The sequence below is a fragment of the Dreissena polymorpha genome, chromosome 1, assembly GCF_020536995.1.
Source record: "Dreissena polymorpha isolate Duluth1 chromosome 1, UMN_Dpol_1.0, whole genome shotgun sequence".
Classification (NCBI taxonomy): domain Eukaryota; kingdom Metazoa; phylum Mollusca; class Bivalvia; order Myida; family Dreissenidae; genus Dreissena; species Dreissena polymorpha.
In genome coordinates, this window is record NC_068355.1 from 178,450,810 (window position 1) to 178,469,580 (window position 18,771).

At 34.8% G+C, this 18,771-nt stretch overlaps 1 protein-coding gene across 2 annotated transcripts in view; it reads left to right on the forward strand.

Annotated features, from left to right (window-relative positions):
• The window catches only part of LOC127862997 (uncharacterized), an 81,867-nt gene that overhangs the window by 48,270 nt on the left and 14,826 nt on the right, over positions 1–18,771 (forward strand). For both annotated transcript variants that reach the window (XM_052402327.1, XM_052402316.1), the window contains exons 2-3: positions 2,510–3,477; positions 17,338–17,699. In XM_052402327.1, the coding sequence (XP_052258287.1) occupies positions 2,510–3,477; positions 17,338–17,690 (1,321 nt within the window). In that variant the 3' untranslated portion in view covers positions 17,691–17,699. The remainder of the gene's footprint in view (positions 1–2,509; positions 3,478–17,337; positions 17,700–18,771) is intronic.

Consider the following 18,771-nt stretch of genomic DNA (forward strand, 5'->3'; position numbering starts at 1 on the left):
GACAAAAATCAGAATATGCATCTTCACAATATCTAGGCCATGTCTAAAAGTGTGTCACATGCATCTAGAAACTATTCCACCAAGTTATATCTTTAACTAAATTCTAACCACTCTAGTAGCAACATTAATGACTATTGACTAATTCTAAATGAAACTTGATCAGATTGGTGTTGTTGACAATACAAAGTCCATGATTGAATTTGGGTCAAGTAGGGTCAAACAATAGACCACCAATTGAAGTCTTCCACAATTCATGTGCAGAAACTCAGATGAGCCCTGAAGAGCCATGATGGCCCGTTTTGTTCATAATCAGTTTGTCATTAATTTTGATAGGGCATGAGGCCTACATTCATACACAGAAGAAAGTCAAGTGTGGGCTATGATGCAACTAATTATGATAGGAGCTAAGCGTTTTGGAACTAGTAGAGTCAAAGAAGTTGTTTTATAAATGATTACATGTTTAAAATCAAGTATACTTTTGAAAAATCACTCGAAATTCATCCCCTGCCTTACATTAGATGATAACAAGAATTTCTCTCTTGACTGAAGTATATGGACTTTCAATATTTGTCAATATACTTGTGATTTGTAGGATAAAAGTGCCGAATTGGTTGAGTGTATGTTCTAGTCCATTGTTAATTTTTACAATATTTAACAATAAATATGCTATCACACAATTTTCCAAGTGTTATGTTCACCATTTTGGTGATGGGGCCGGGTCCCTTTGGATTGGGAAAATTTACGGCTTTTTGACTAAAATTTTGATACTAAAGTGGTTGTTTTGCTAAAAATGCTTAACATTGAGAATACAAGTGGTTTCAGTATTATATTTACTAAGGTTGAACTGGGAATTGTTTAGCTCCATTTTGTTCCATTGGGAATGGGGCTGATTACCGTATCCGATTCTGAATGAACAAGAACCACACTTTCGTCATATATATATTAATGAAGCTTATGCCATTTTGTGCAAGAAAGGGATTCGTTAATAGGAATAAGGTTCTCATAATATATAACCTTTAAAAAAAAGAAGAATATTATAGTAAAAGCGTAATTTCAACGGATGATGCAAAAACATATTTATATTTATACTTAGATTGTCATTTCGTAAAATAATGATTAATAAAATATACATAGCTTTATGTTATACACATGCATACCATTAATGACATTACTATAGACTGGTAGTATCATTATAATGCACAATGTGTTGTTCATGCAGTGTGGTATGCATTATTTCCCAAACGCACAGTAGATAGCTATATATGTATTAATTTATATATTTTTATTTTAATGATTATCAATATACATGTAGTATTGCTTCTAGAAAAGTAACATTGTGAATGAAGGGAACATGCATTGTTATTGGCTATGCCTATATATTTTTAGCTCATCTATTTTTTTTTTAAATTATGAGCTTATATTGTCATCACCTTGGCGTCTGCGTGGGCGTCCGGTAAAGTTTTGCGTTTAGGTCCACATTTCTCATAAAGTATCAACGCTATTGCATTCAAACTAGGTACACTTACTTACTATCATGAGGATACTGGGCAGGCAAAGTAAGATAACTCTGGCTTGCATTTTGACAGAATTATGTGCCCTTTTTATACTTTGAAAATTGAAAATTTGGGTTAAGTTTTGTGTTTAGGTCCATTTTATTCCTTAAGTATCAAACTATTGTTTTCATACTTGAAACACTTACTAAATATCATAAGGGGCTGCACAGGCAAAGTTATGTAACTCTGACTGGCATTTTGACAGAATTATGTGCCCTTTTTATACTTCGGAAAATGAAAATTTGGGTAAGTTTTGTGTTTAGGTCAATTTTTTTCCTAAAGTATAATAGCTATTGATTTCATACTTGCAACACTTACTCACTATCGTAAGAGGACTGTGCAGGCAAAGTTATGTAACTCTGACTGGCATTTTGACGGAATTATGGGCACTTTATCTTGAAAATTTGGTTAAGTCTTGTGTTTTGGTCCACTTTACCCTTAAAGTATCATAGCTATTGATTTCATACTTGGAACACTCGCAAACTATCATTAGGGGATAGTAAAGGACAAGTTGCATAACTCTGGTTGTCATTTTTACGGAATTATGGCCCTTTGTTGACTTAGTAACTTTTAATATATGGTTACATTTTGTGTTTAGATCCACTTTACTTCTAAAGTATCAAGGCTATTGCTTTCAAAATTCAAATACTTTCATGCTATCATGAGGTTACTGTACCTAGCAAGTTGAATTGTAATGTAATAAATGATCACACCCCCACACTATACACCCCTCTCCACCCCTCCCTCCTTTGTGATTGAAATTGAGATAGAGGTCCCTACATCTTTAAAAAGAAAAATAGATGAGCGATCTGCACCCGCAAGGCGGTGCTCTTGTTTTTGTTATAATGGCCCTTTAAATTTGTAAATTAAAATAATTTAGGGTCTAGTGTTTGGTATTGTTCCAGTTAATAACTATTATATCACTTATGGTTAACCATGTGGTTGTTTTTTTTCAGACGATGCTTACAAGTAACTCCATTACCTCAGGCTGCCACAGGGAAGTCAACTGACTTCAAGAACCTGTCTGTCAGTACGGAAAATGCTCTTTCACAACTGAAACATTTTCAGACGTATCAGGAGGACAGAATGAAGTATCTTAAGTTTTCATACAAAGAACATGAGAGTCTTATTGTTGATGGTTTGCGTCTGGAAATAATGTCATTTTTACTCCTATGTGAAACCAGCACAGTTAATACAACACACGAACATATGCAATACACAGTCATTGACATGCGTGAGAAAATCAAATATTTATTAGCAGATTTTGAGAAAAGCACTATTAAGGAGAAGAAAGAAGAGCTAAACCTGAAACAAGCTCCTCTCAAGGTTGTGAGAAACAGCTGCATCAGACTTCACTATGAATTGTTCCATCTCCATGTAGCCATACCAAAATTACCGGGTAAAGAACTCTCTTTTATTGCCAGTAAAAAATGTCTGGAAAATATACAACAATCTTATATATTTATAAAAGAGAACTTTTCAAACAAGGTTTTCACAGTGAATGGGAAGTCTGTGCACAATGTGAAAATGCCAAGTGATTCATGCACATGCCATATCACAGAAGTATGTGCTCTCCCAAATGGACAGGTACTGGTTGCAGACTACTATAATAAGAGAGTCAAGCTTCTGAACCAGCAGTACCAGGTGGTGAGCCACTTGTATGTAGAGGATGGACTCATACAGGACATGTGTCTTATCACACCCACTGAGTTTGCAGTGGCTGTGAATGATGAGGTCCAGTTTATCACAATAAGCCAGAGCCAACTCGCCAAAGGCAGGAAGCTTAAGTTACAACATTCTTGTGAAGGTATTGCCCACAACCAGGGTGACCTATATATCTGCTCTGGTACTGCTCTGTACAAGTTCACATTGAGTGGCGAACTGGTCTGCAGACTCTATGAAGATTCATCAGCTGATTTAACAGGTAAGAATCATGGTGGATTCATCCTAATAACATGTGTGATATGTACAGAGATTTTCTAGCTATTTTAGGAAAAAGAGTCTGGTCAAATTGATATTTTTAAAATCAATAAAATGGCACATTGGGGAATTTCGTTATTGACTAAATGGACCGATTTTTTTCTTAACAACGAATATTCGGTCTTTTCGAAACTGAGGGCAAACAAGAGTTGTCTCACATTTAGGTAGGTATCGGGTAACAAGTGAACGAACCAAACAAAACAAGTTATTCATCTCAGATCTCTGAAATCGTAAAATTTACTGTTCATTTCAATTTACGTATACAGTTATTTCTTTATTGATTGATATACTTTTATACTAGTTTGTGTACATTAGTATTTTAATGCTGTATTGCCATATAACTTTGCAACCAAAAGCTTTTCATCAGTATAAGTTAAGCACCACTGATAATTAAGCTTTCTGCTTTTAAAACTGTGCCTGTTGCATTATTCAATTGATTCCCAACATTTATTAAGTTCCTGTCAAGTATTTCATTGATTCATTCACCTAAGTAATGTGGGTTTATTTTAAATATTGATTGATATTCTTCTGTCACTGTCACACTTGACTATCAGTTTCTGAAAGAAAAAATGTTTTAACAGCAATTTCATACCAGTTAACTTAGTACATTATTTTCTTGAATTTACGAAAAATACATTATGATGTTTTTTAACTGATTTTTTTGTTTAAATAGCTTCTTTATAATACTGTGTGAGAGTGTTGTGATTGGTCATAGAAAGTTCAGTGTTGTGTTGTTTATTTTGAATGTCCACTGACAAAATTAATTGACCGGGTTCTTCTTCGAATACAGCACTCCTAGCAGTCTCTTACACTACGGTTCATTACATTCACCTTTGCCGTGGGCTTACGGACTACTTTCTACTGCACGTGTCTTTTAGTCACATGATCATAGTCGCATATTCAAAATGGCCGTGCCCATCAGCTTTGCTTTATCTGATAGTATTTGAAGTTTACAACTGGGCGCATATGCTATTAAATTTTATTTCATGCACATATTTAACTAAATGAACATATTGCAATATTAACAATGAGTCAAAGCTGTATATCTGTGTTAGAAAATAATATAAAACTATACAGAAGCATCAATAATTAGTTGCTGCTTTGACAAGATATTGAGTGAATGAGAAATGTTGAATATAAATATTGACCAAAGTAAACAGTCTGTTAATGTTTTACCAATGCAATGCCAGTTTGGTACACATAGACCCTGAAGATGTTTACTCAAACTAATTCTATGGTAAAATACACATCTTAAAATAAATTGCAGCCAACATCAGTACAGTTGTTTTGTTATTGTTGTTTTAACAATATACATTTCATTGTCTTATGCTTTTCCTGACAGGGGACAACTGGATGCATCTATCATACACTTACAAGTTCATTCAAGAATAATGTTTAAAAATACAAAATTATATAAGAGAAATATGACAATCTGTCAAAAGAGTACAGAATCAAAACTGCACAGAATCAAATTAACCTTTACATGATCCTTTAAATAAATAATAAATTGCAATACTTGTAATACTCATGCCTTTTCCCTGGCTCTTTAAGCACCTTAGTGCCTGAATCTTTAATTTATTACTTTATCTCACCAAAAAGTGTTGCTGTAATTATTCAATATCATGAAAGACATTTAAGATTTATCAAGTTTTAAAAGGCTGATTAGTTTAAAGATATATTTGTTCAATTATTGCACTTTCTTAAGTGCAGTAACATTTGGTTAAGTGCCTAACATTAAATAAATTCAAAGGAGTAACCCAGTACCCTGTAAATCACACATATTTTCACCTGTGCAAATTTCTGGAGAAAGACCTGCAATGCTGATACAGTAGTGCATGTCCTTGTTTTGTTCAATGTCAATATCATTATTCAGGATATTCAGAAGTTTAAGCAATGCATCGAAGTACAAACATTTAAACAAACAAGATTACATATAACAGGATTTTTGAGGTATTCTTCAAAAGTGTAGAGGATGAGTTGATTAATAGAAAGCAATACGAGAAAAAGGGACGGTGGGGTGTAAATTCGAATGTCCTTAATTAATACTTTTTATGCCCCTGGATCGAATGATCGGGGGTATATTGTTTTTGGCCTGTCTGTCTGTCTTTCTGTCTGTCATTCTGTCCCAAAACTTTAACCTTACAGTAAAGTTTTGCAATAACTTTTGAAATATTGAACATAGGAACTTGATATTTGGCATGTATGCGTATCTCATGGAGCTGCACATTTTGAGTGGTGAAAGGTCAAGGTCATCCTTCAAGGTCAAAGGTCAAAAATTTAAAACTTTAATATAGTTAAGTTTTGCAATAACTTTTGAAATATTTAACATAGCAACTTGATATTTGGCATGCATGCGTATCTCATGGAGCTGCACATTTTGAGTGATAAAAGGTCAAGGTCATCCTTCAAGGTCAAAGGTCAAAAATTAAAAACTTTTTATGTCACCCACTATAGTAGTAAGGGACATATTGTTTTTGCCCTGTCTGTTGGTCTGTTGGTTTGTTTTGCAAAAACTTTTGCTATATTGAAGATAGCTACTTCATATTTGGCATGCATGTGTATCTCATGAAGCTGCACATTTTGAGTGGTGAAAGGTCAAGGTCATCCTTCAAGGTCAGAGGTCAAATATATGTGGCAAAAATCCCTCATTTTATGAATACTTTTGCAATATTGAAGATATCAACTTGATATTTGGCATGCATGTGTATCTCATGGAGCTGCGTGAAAGGTCAAGGTCATCCTTCACAAGGTCAAGGTCATCCTTCAAGGTCAAACGTCATATAGGGGGACATTGTGTTTCACAAACACATCTTTTTCACTATTGAAGATAGCAACTTGATATTTGGCATGCATGTGCATCTCATGGAGCTGCACATTTTTAGTGATGAAAGGTCAAGGTCATCCTTCAAGGTCAAATGTCAGATTAATGGCGTCTGTCCGTCCGGAAACTTTATTATTGGTCATAACTTTTTATGCCCCCCTTTGAAGAAGAGGGGGTATATTGCTTTTCACGTGTCGGTCGGTCTGTCGGGCGGTCTGTCGGCGGTCTGTCGGTCCGCCCACCAGGTGGTTTCCGGATGATAACTCAAGAACGCTAGGGCCTAGGATCATGAAACTTCATAGGTACATTGATCATGACTCGCAGATGACCCCTGTTGATTTTGAGGTCACTAGGTCAAAGGTCAAGGTCACAGTGACCCTAAATATTAAAATGGTTACCGGATGATAACTCAAGAACGCTTTGGCCTAGCATCATGAAACTTGATAGGTAGATTGATCATGACTCGCTGATGACCCCTATTGATTTTCAGGTCACAAGGTCTAAGGTCAAGGTAACAGTGACCCGAAATAGTAAAATGGTTTCCGGATGATAACTCAAGAACGCTTATGCCTAGGATCATGAAACCTCGTTGGTAGATTGATAATGGCTGACAGATGACCCCTATTGATTTTCAGGTCACTAGGTCAAAGGTCACGGTGACCCGAAATAGTAAAATGGTTTCCGGATGATAACTCAAGCACGCTTATGCCTAGGATCATGAAACTTTAAAGGTATATTGATCATGACTCGCAGATGACCCCTAATGATTTTCAGGTCACTAGGTCAAAGGTCAAGGTCATGGTGACCCGAAATGGTAGAATGGTTTCCGGATGATAACTCAAGAACGCTTATGCCTAGGATTATGAAACTTCATAGGTACATTGATCATGACTCGCAGATGACCCCTATTGATATTGAGATCACTAGGTCAAAGGTCAAGGTCATGGTGGTCCGATATAGTAAAATGGTTTCCGGATGATAACTCAAGAATGCTTATGCCTAGGATCATGAAACTTCATAGGTACATTGATCATGACTGGCAGATGACCCCTATCGATTTTGAGGTATCTAGGTCAAAGGTCAAGTTCACAGTGACCCGAAATAGTAAAATAGTTTCCGGATGATAACTCAAGAATGCTTATGGCAAGGATCGTGAAACTTCAAAGGTACATTGATCATGACTGGCAGATGACCCCTATTGATTTTAGGTCACTAGGTCAAAGGTCAAGGTCACAGTGACAAAAAACATATTCACTCAATGGCTGTCACTACAACAGAGAGCCCTTATGGGGGGCATGCATGTTTTAGACACAGCCCTTGTTTAATATTGAAGATAGCAACTTGACATTTGGCATGCATGTGTATCTCATGGAGCTGAACATTTTGAGTGGTGAAAGGTGAAGGTGAAGGTCATCCTTCAAGGTAAAATGTCAAATATATGGCGTCTGTCCGTCCGAAAACTTAAGCATTGGCCATTACTTTTTTAATATTGAAGATAGCAACTTGATATTTGGCATGCATGTGTATCTCATAAAGCTGCACATTTTGAGTGGTGGAAGTTCAAGGTCAAGGTCATCCTTCAAGGTCAAGGTCATCCTTCTAGGTCAAACAAAAATTCAAAGCGTCGTTATCATGAAGCTGCACATTTTGAGTGGTGGAAGTTCAAGACCAAGGTCATTCTTCAAGGTCAAGGTCATCCTTCAAGGTCAAATGTCTTTTTTTTATTCAAAGCAGCGTTATCATGAAGCTGTACATTTTGAGTGGTGGAAGTTCAAGATCAAGGTCATCCTTCAAGGTCATCCTTCAAGATCAAAGGTAAAAAAAATATATTTCAAAGCAGCGTTTTCATGAAGCTGCACATTTTGAGTGGTGGAAGTTCAAGGTCAAGGTCATCCTTCAAGGTCAAAGGTAAAAAAATAAAAAGGAAAACACAACTTGACTTGTTTCTGCTCCGTTTTTTATTAATTTGATTTTAAAATTGCTACATTTGTCTCGTTGTTGTTAATGTCATTTCAGAAATGCAATATGAAAATCATTTGTTAAATACTCACTGATTGGCTAATAGCGTGTGGTTTTGGCTGCAATAGCCTATGAAAATCACTGACGCTTTACAAGTGGACTTGGCACAACGAAACAACCCGTATTGTAAACAAATTTTGAACGACACTTTTGGCAATCTCCGCAATTTCTTTCTAGTTTTGGATAAAATACCAGGTAGGCAAGTGAAATGTAAATAAATAAAACGAAAGTGACTTTTATTTTTATTTGTCGAAAAATAGGGTCGGGCGCTCCCGTAAAACCAATATTTAAAAAAATGCTGGCCTTAGAAGCACATAGTAGTAGTATATATATAAATATATAAATATATATATATATATATATATATATATATATATATGTATATATGTATATATATATATATATATATATATATATATATATATATATATATATATATATATATATATGAATGAGGTAGAGCAATAACCAAGGCTCTTGCAAGACCAGCCTTGCCAAATTAGCAACACAAAGCAAAAGATAAAGCCAAATGATAAGCAACTAATAGTAATAAATAATAACTGAGACATTTGCGCTAATCTAAACCGTACGCTTACAAATCAATGAAGACAATTAAAGACATAAAAAAAAGCATGGCAAAGAGGTTATTAAGCACATGGTAGTATACAAATATATGACAGAGCAATAACCAAGACCAGCCTAGCCAAATAAGCAGAACAAAACAAAACAAAAACATTGATCATTATCTTCATACAATGATACACTATATTAATTATCAAAAATAATTATTATCAATCTATCCAAATTGCAAACTTACGATATGTTCCCATAATTAGCTATTTGATTTGATTACACATTTAACATAAACATACACAAAACTTTCAATGTGTTTGTAGATTAACACTTGCTTTTCATCACCATTTCGGCCTTTTTTACATTTTAGTGGAGTGATGCTATCTGCGTAAATGGGCATGAAATTGTTCTCATAATTGTTATTAAATATCTCGATAAATTAACAATATATGCAGTTTTTAAAGGTAATTACTTAAAATATTATGCTTGGTGTCCTAGATATTTCCATGAAAGAGTGTAAAATAACTTTGATGTGTTTCGCCAAGATTTCTGGAATTGAGCCCGCTGCAGAGATGTTGTATGTTGAGGCACGAACGACAACTCGGCAAGGAGAATGTCTTTCTAGATCAAATGTTTTGTGCCTCTCAAAAAGAGTTAATTTATTAAGTAAGTGCCTTATTCGTCTGCTTGCTTTAAGATTCTGATTTCATTTCCAGTCGGTTAATATTAATGCTTTTTACTGACATTGATTTAATCACGTGAAATTAAATTGCTTGGATTATTTTTAATGAATATTTTTGATGAGTGTCTCCTTAATGTTTGTTCTTCATATATATAGTAAAACCATCAATAGAGATACAATTAAAATTAGGAATAATTGTGGTAAAAGTGGAAAATTCTAAAAATGAGCAATATCTCTGTATCCCATAATTTTTAGAAATGTCTGCAAAATTATGTAATTAGATATATGCTCATTTATAATGAACCAACAAAATTTCCAACAGTTTTTTTTACAGATACCTGAAGTGTTTCATTTTGACATCAAAGAAATACACTTATATAAATTCATATGGGCACAGTAACAATAAAAACTATTTTCATATTATTCTTCAAGTCTTTGTTGGTTCATTATATAAACACATGGCCAATTGTTTAGTTTTAATCAATTGGGAAATAAATATGGACTGTTGTGATAAATAAGAACAACAATACAATGAAAAGATACAACTCATTCAAAATTAACAAATGTTTTATTTATCATTACAGTACTTGCAATGAAGAGGTTTTTTTTTGTTGCATCACAATTCAAATATTTTGTTAATTATGTCATTGAAACTCATCAACAGGTCAAATTTTTTTACGCCCTTCTCAGTCTTAACAGTTTTCAGTTTTCCAGAACATAACTTGTAGGCATCAAATTCAATCGATGTCAAAAACAAAGAATTAAAAATAAAGAAAGTTGGCAAGCAAGTATAAAACATGATTTTGTCGTCTGAGGCATTAACATACTTGATGGTTATTTCTGATTTTTAGCTCCATTGGCCAAAGGCCAGCTGGGCTTATATCATGGTCCTGTGTCCGTCGTGCGTCCATCCCTGCACTAACTTTTCCTTTAAACATCTTATTCTCCTAAACGACTGGTCCAATTCTGATGAAATTTCTCAGGAATGTTCCTGGGGTAAACCTCTTTCAAATTTGTTCAAATTATGCCCCTGGGGTAAAATTTGACCATGCCCCGGGGGTCACAAAATTAAAAAAATCTTATATAAGGCCTATTTTGTAAAAACTTTAAAAATCTTCTCGTCCATAACTATTGGGCATAGGGCTATCAAATTCAGTATGTAGAGACATCTAATAGTCCTCTACTAAATTTGTTGTAATTATGCCCCTGGGGTCAAATTGACCCTTCCCCAGGGGTCACAACATTGAACATATGCTTATATAGGGTCTATTTTGTGAAAACTTTACAAATCTTCTCGTCCATAACCATTGGGCCTATAGGGCTACCAAATTCGGTATGTAGTGGCATCTTATAGTACTCTACCAAGTTTGTTCAAATTATGCCCCTGGAGTCAAGTTTGACACTGCTCCAAGGGTCACAAAATTGAACATATGCTTATATAAGGCCTATTGTGGGATTTTTTTAAAAATCTTCTTGTCCATAACCGTATGGCATAGGGCTACCAAATTTGGTATGTAGTGACATGGAATAGTTCTCTTTTTAGTTTGTTCAATATGCCCCTGGGGTCAAATTTAAAACTGCCCCGGGAGTCACAAAATTGAATATATGCTCAAAAAGGGCTTGTCCATAACCATTGGGCCTAGGGCTACCAAATTTGGTATGTAGTGACATCTTATAGTCCTCTACCAAGTTTGTTTATATTGTGCCCCTGGGGTCAAATTTGACCCTGCCCTGGGGGTCACAAAATTGAACATACGCATATATGGAGCCTATTTTGTGAAAACTTTAAAAATCTTCTTGCCATAAACATCGGGCCTATAGGGCTATCAAATTTGGTATGTAGTGACATCTTATAGTTGTCTGCCAAGTTTGTTCAAATTTTATCCCTTGGGTCAAATTTTACCCTGCCCTGGGGTGACAACGTTGAACATATGCTTATATAAGGTCTATTTAGTGGAAACTTAAAAAATCTTTTTGCCCATAACCATCCGGTCTAGGGCTGGCAAATTTGGTATGTAGTGACATCTAATAGTCCTCTACCAAATCTGTTGAAATTTTATCCCTGGGGTCAAATTTGATCCTGCCCCGGGGGTCACAAAATTGAAAATATGCTTATATAATGCCTATTTTGTGAAAACTTTAAAAATTATTGTCCATAACCATTAGGCCTAGGGCTACACAATTTGGTATGTAGTGACATTGTATAGTCCTCTATTTAGTTTGTTGAAATTATGCCCCAGGGGTCAAATTTGACCCTGCCCTGGGAGCCACAAAATCGATTTTATGCTTATATAGTGCCTATTTTGTGAACACTTTAAAACTCTTCTTGTCCTTTAACCATAAGGCTGAGGCACTTCTACCCTTATGTGAATATATTAGTGTTCAAAGGTTCTTTTAAGTCGCGTTGTGTAATTTTTTGTTTTGACTTAAATGTTTCAGGTTCGTTTAACTACTCATCAGTTTGCAAAAGAAAGCAACAAGTCTGTTTATAGCATATATTGTCTTTTATTCTTGTTTAAAATGTTTGTATATGTTGTATTGTAAATGTATATCATTCTTATTTGTATTGTAAATGTTTGTAATTCTTATTAAGAAATTGAACAAGATCAAAACAAGAAAGGAACAAGATACTCCAACACAACTATAATCCGTCCAGAAAGTAAATGTCCGTCTCTCCTGCACTTACCGTAAAGCTGTAAAATTATAATGTTTACTGTGTGAGTTGCTATCAATAATGGCTCGATTTGTTTTAAAAATACTATATATACTATATACTAATGTTAATATAAATGCTTAATTGCTTATATAAACGGTCATGTTCCAGAAAACGTGATCTCAGCATTAAACAAAACTTTTCATCACCCTGTCAAATTGGAGTATTTTTTCCTAACCCCAGTAAACAAGCTGTTCCTGACCGTTTAAACATCCGTCTGACCGCCAAATAACCAAGGCTTAAGAGCATCCCTACATGTATGATAGTTTGAATTGAGTTCAGTCAGCTTACTAGGACAAAAGTGTTACTATGCATAGGGCTACCAAATTCGGTATGTAGTAACAACTTATAGTTCTCTACCAAGTTTGTTCAAATTATGCCCCTTTGGTCAAATTTGACCCTGCGCGGGGGTCACAAAACTGACCATACACTAATGGGGCCTATTTTGTGAAACCTTTAAAAATCTTCTTGTCCATAACCATTGGGCCTAGGGCTACCAAATTTGGTATGTATAGACAATAAACTTCTACCACATTTGTTCAAATAATGCCTCTGGGTAAACTTTGACCCTGCACCTGGGGGTCACAAAATTGAATAAATGCGAATAAAGCGCCTATTTTGTAAAATCTTAAAAAAAATCTTCTTGTCAAAAAATGTTCGGACTATTGCTACCAAATTTGATATGCAGTAACATCATTCTTATAGTCCTCTTATACCAAGTTTGTTCAAATTATGCCCTTTGGGTCAAATTTGATCCGCCGGTCACAAAATTGAACATTATATACGCTCATATCTTGCTTATTTTGTGAAAACTTTTAAAATTTTCTTGTCCTTAACTCTAGGACCTAGGGCTACCACATTTTGTATGTAGTGAGATATAGTAGTCCTCTACAAAGTTTGCTCAAATTATGCCCCTGAGGTTAAATTTGACCCAGCCCAGGGGGTCACAAAAGTGTACATGTGCTTAAATAGGGCCTATATTTAAGTATTTGCACATGCCAACAATATTTGTTTCAGCCTTTTCTTCAGCAGTGCAGTGATACAGGGCTATCATGGCCCTCTTGTTTGTTATTTGTGGATATTTCATGCTCGTCAGGAGATGCCTGCCCACCGACACTTCCAGAGCTGCCATCATCGACACTGGAGTCATCAGCATGTGACCTGGCATAAATGAAATGCATAAATCTTATATATATATATATATATATATATATATATATATATATATATATATATATATATATATATATATTTATTTATTTATTTATTTATTTATATATTGTATTTTTTAATAATCTTGTTGTGGCATTGTAGATATGGTGCCTGCCTAGCCATTGGGAGGCCACAAGTTTGATCCCTACTTGGGGAGGGTTCTCATGATCTTTACAAAATCACTATGTACTGGTTTTTTACGGGAAACAGACTTGAGAGTATCTCAATTAGCCTAAGGCTTTGGATGCAGTCTAGCTAAAATGAAGAAGTTTATTATTATACATACATCAATCTTAATGTTTATTTGAATGGTTTTCAATAAAGTTAATATTAATTTCCTAGTCCTACCACATAAAGTATGTTATGTTTTGTTCTCACAAAAACAAATCACGTCCATATAGATAAAAAGTGGTTGTTAATCTTAAGAATCTTTGAACTAGAGGCATGTTACTGTTTAGTTAAAATTATATCTACATAAATATATACATAAATGCACAACCCTATAAAGAATAAATAGCCATTTTTAGAGACGATATATATTGATATCATTACCCATGAAATCATTCAATCTGATCCCTGGAATTACTCTAACTCGGTGGACTGTAAGAATCATCATGACTGATCAGCACTTTCAAACACCTATAAAAAAAGTAATAGCAAGATATAAATGCATGTTTCTTTTACATAAATACAACAACAAACAAATATACTTATTAAATGCAAATAACAATACAGTTTAAATTCAAAGGAGGTACTTCATACTCAAATTCAAATAACCAAGTGCCTAAGTGATAAGCTAGAAATAAAGATCTGATGTTTTCAAATGTTATTGAATAATATTGCTACATACATGTATAAATATGCATGATCTGAGTGTCATATAACATACATGTTTTAACTGTTGTTGTTTTTTGCACTATTTTGTAATGAAAAGTTTTAGTAAAAATGCGTGGTCTATAAATAATTAATTTTGATTGCATATATTATTATGCCCCCCTTCGAAGAAGAGGGGGTATATTGTTTTGCACATGTTGGTCTGTCGGTCTGTCCACCAGATGGTTTCCGGATGATAACTCAAGAACGCTTAGGCCTAGGATCATGAAACTTCATAGGTACAGTGATCATGACTGGCAGATGACCACTATTGATTTTCAGGTCACTAGGTCAAAGGTCAAGGTCACAGTTACTCGAAATAGTAAAATGGTTTCCGGATGATAACTCAAGAATGCTTAGGCCTAGGATCATGAAACTTCATAGGTACATTGATCATAACTGGCAGATGACCTGTATTGATTTTGAGGTCACTAGGTCAAAGGTCAAGGTCACAGTGACTTGAAATAGTAAAATGGTTTCCGGATGATAACTCAAGAATGCTTATGCCTAGGATCATGAAACTTTACAGGTACATCGATCATGACTGGCAGATGACCCCTATTGATTTTCAGGTCACTAGGTCAAAGGTCAAGGTCACAGTTACTCGAAATAGTTAAATGGTTTCCGGATGATAACTCAAGAATGCTTAGGCCTAGGATCATGAAACTTCATAGGTACATTGATCATAACTGGCAGATGACCCGTATTGATTTTCAGGTCACTAGGTCAAAGGTCAAGGTCACAGTTACTCAAAACAGTAAAATGGTTTCTGGATGATAATCCAAGAATGCTTACGCCTAGGATCATGAAACTTCATGGGAACATTAATCATGACTGGCAGATGACCCCTATTGATTTTCAGGTCACTAGGACAAAGGTCAAGGTCACAGTGCAGTGACTCGAAACAGTAAAATAATGTCAGGATGATTACTCAAGAATGCTTATGCCTAGGATCATGAATCTTCACAGGTACAATGTTAATGACCAGCAGATAAAATCTATTGATTTTCAGCTCACTAGATCAAAGGTCAAGGTCACAGTGACCCATTATAGTAAAATGGTTTCCGGATGATAACTCAAGAACACTTACGCCTAGGATCATTACACTTCATAGGTTCATTGATAATGACTGGCAGATGACCCCTATTAATTTTCAGGTCACTAGGTCAAAGGTCAAGGTCACAGTGACTCAGTAAAATGGTTTCCTGATGATAACTCAAGAATAATAAGGCCTAGGATCATGAAACTACATAGGTACATTGATCATGACTGGCAGATGACCCCTATTAATTTTCAGGTCACTAGGTCAAAGGTCAAGGTCACAGTGACAAAAAACGTATTCACACAATGGTTGCCACTACAATTGCCCATATGGGGGGCATGCATTTTTATCCAAACAGCCCTTGTTTATATTATATTCACATACTATGAACAGCATGAGATGTATAAATAATTTAAAACGGGTTGATAGGCTGAAACGGCAATTCATCACCTTTATAAGAGATTAACATGTCATTACTTTCTAGATAGAAAAGATCTTTTGCCCGTGGTATTTTGTTGGCATTTTGTTCCTGTTCATGGAGTTTGGACCATTTGTATCCACCAATGATTAGAGCATACCCTGGTGTATCTGCAACATCAATATATGCACAAGGGTTTAAATAAATACAGAAAAAAATAAATAAAAATTAGGCCATATTAAATCAAATTCTTTTTTTTTACCGATTAATACTAAATAATTTAATGTTTATAATAATACTGCTTGCCATCTACATGGTGTAATACTCCTAAAAATACGATATTTATGTACATCGACATATAAGATATTGATACACTAATGATACCTACCCGTTTGGCGTCGCATCTTGCCTGCTTATAGCTCTAATCCATGCGGTTTTTGTGGCATGATTTCTAGGCATTTTGTGCAGCGTTACATGCTTGCCATATATACCAAATTGTCCCACATCAGGCCTTTACCTTGTCAGTTTGGAAAAAATCATATAATTTATAGTTATATGCTTTGTAAGGTTATTATAGAATAAAATTCATATATAATAAGCATTAGACACTTCTTTCTTAAAAAAAAAAACACAAAAAAAAAACAATGGAAATTGGGATTTTTTTTTGTTCAATATTGGTTTGGAATCGGGTACCTTTTAGGGCAATTTTTACATAGCAGAAACTCCCTGATATAATATAAAGTAATTGTTCAATAATGAATATGTGCCATTTTATTGCTACAGTAGCCAAAATAATACATGTTTTTAGAATTATTGATTTATAAACATGAGTAATGAAGTATTTTGACTGTCAATACATGACATGTCTATAAATAGAAACTGAGTTCCTGGGAAAGAGACACTTTCTGACCTTGTTTGCTTTTGTGTGGCTGTCAGATTACTGTACAGTGCAATATATTTTATAAATAAACAAATATAAAATTATACAAAATAGATACTCTTTAAATAGGTATAGTTGGATTTTAAGAAGTTTTCAAACGTATGTATGCAATTAATTGAGAAATTTCAAAACATTGTATAAATAAGTACTCTTAAAAAATTTAAGTCATGCCTTGTGGTTGGATAGTAAGAAGTGTTCAAAGGTAGGTAATAATTTTAATAATTAATTTTAGCATTATGCGGTTATTATTGGTTTTGTGATAAAATAGATAAAAAGGCATCAATATTTCTTCAGTCACATTTCAACATGTCAAATTTCTACACAATAACACTGATACTGAAGTTTATTGTCACACTTAACTATTTTTTTATTGGAATCTATGCATACATTTTAGATGTGTAAAGGCTTATTTATAACAATTTATGCGTAATACAATATCACTGCAGTATGTTTAATAAGATTATTTAACATTGACAGTAATTCAATATCTTGATGTTACTCTGTTTTGCAGTATACAAGTGTGCTGTGAGTCCCACAGGGGACAAGCTGTACATAACTAGCTTCAGGCAGAACAAGCTTCACATCCTGGCCAGGGATGGCACACTCCTGGCTACATACACAGACCCAGCACTAGGGTACCCAACTGGTCTACATGTGACCCCTGCAGGCCAGGTGCTGGTCTGTGGATACTGGCCCCCCACTGTACTACAGGTGGGCTGGGAGGGAGAGAGTAAGCTGACTACACTGGCTACTGAGGAGGATGGAGTGAGGAGCCCAGTGTCAGTCTGCTACAGCAGCAAAACATCATCCATCATTGTGGGACTGTTGGTGGACAACAACATCCTGGTGTTCAGAGTGGAATAGTGTGTACATGTATGTATTAGTTGTTGTAATTAGTGATTAGTATTTCAATGACAATGTGTTGTTTAGCATATGGACATAGTAGTGTGTGATGTTACAATACAACATTAAGTGTGTAGTTAAAGATACAAATAATTTATTAACACATATTGTTATCTGATTACACAATGTGAGGGTTTTTGTTAGAACATTAGATCTAATGCATATTATGTTATGTTGTCATAACGTTTGTGCCATTATGGTTCTAACATTTAGTTCTTGTAAACTAAAGTTCTTGCATGAAAAAACAAAGCATTTCAACTGAACATGTAATATTTGTACATAGATGGACATGTACATAGCAACTGAGGCTATTTTTAGACTTTCATTTCTATAAACACCATGATGCCATGTAATAAATGTATATGGATGAATACTTTTTTTATAAAATATTATATTGTTTGAGTATTCTTTGGAGGAGTATATATTGATTTTGTACGCAATGTTTACAGAAAGGTAACACTTGATGTAATATGCATTAATTTGCCATGTTTAATGCTGTTAAACATTTGTTATTGATTTTCATTACATTTATATAAACGTGTGTGTGTTAATTACATTTTAATGCCCCCTTCGAAGAAGAGGGGGTATATTGCTTTGCACTTGTCGGTCGGTCTGTCGATCGGTCCGTCCACCAGGTGGTTTCCGGATGATAACTCAAGAAGGCTTGGGCCTAGGATCATGAAAATTCATAGGTACATTGATCATGACTCGCAGATGACCCCTATTGATTTTCAGGTCACTAGGTCATAGGTCAAGGTCACGATGACCCGAAATAGTAAAATTATTTCCAGATGATAACTCAAGAACGCTTATGCCTAGGATCATGAAACTTCGTAGGTAGATTGATCATGACTCGCAGATGACCCCTATTGATTTTCAGGTCACTAGGTCAAAGGTCAAGGTCACAGTGACCCAAAATAGTAAAATGGTTTCCGGATGATAACTCAAGAACGCTTAGGCCTAGGATCATGAATCTTGATAGGTAGATTGATCATGACTCACAGATGACCCCTATTTATTTTCAGGTCACTAGGTCAAAGGT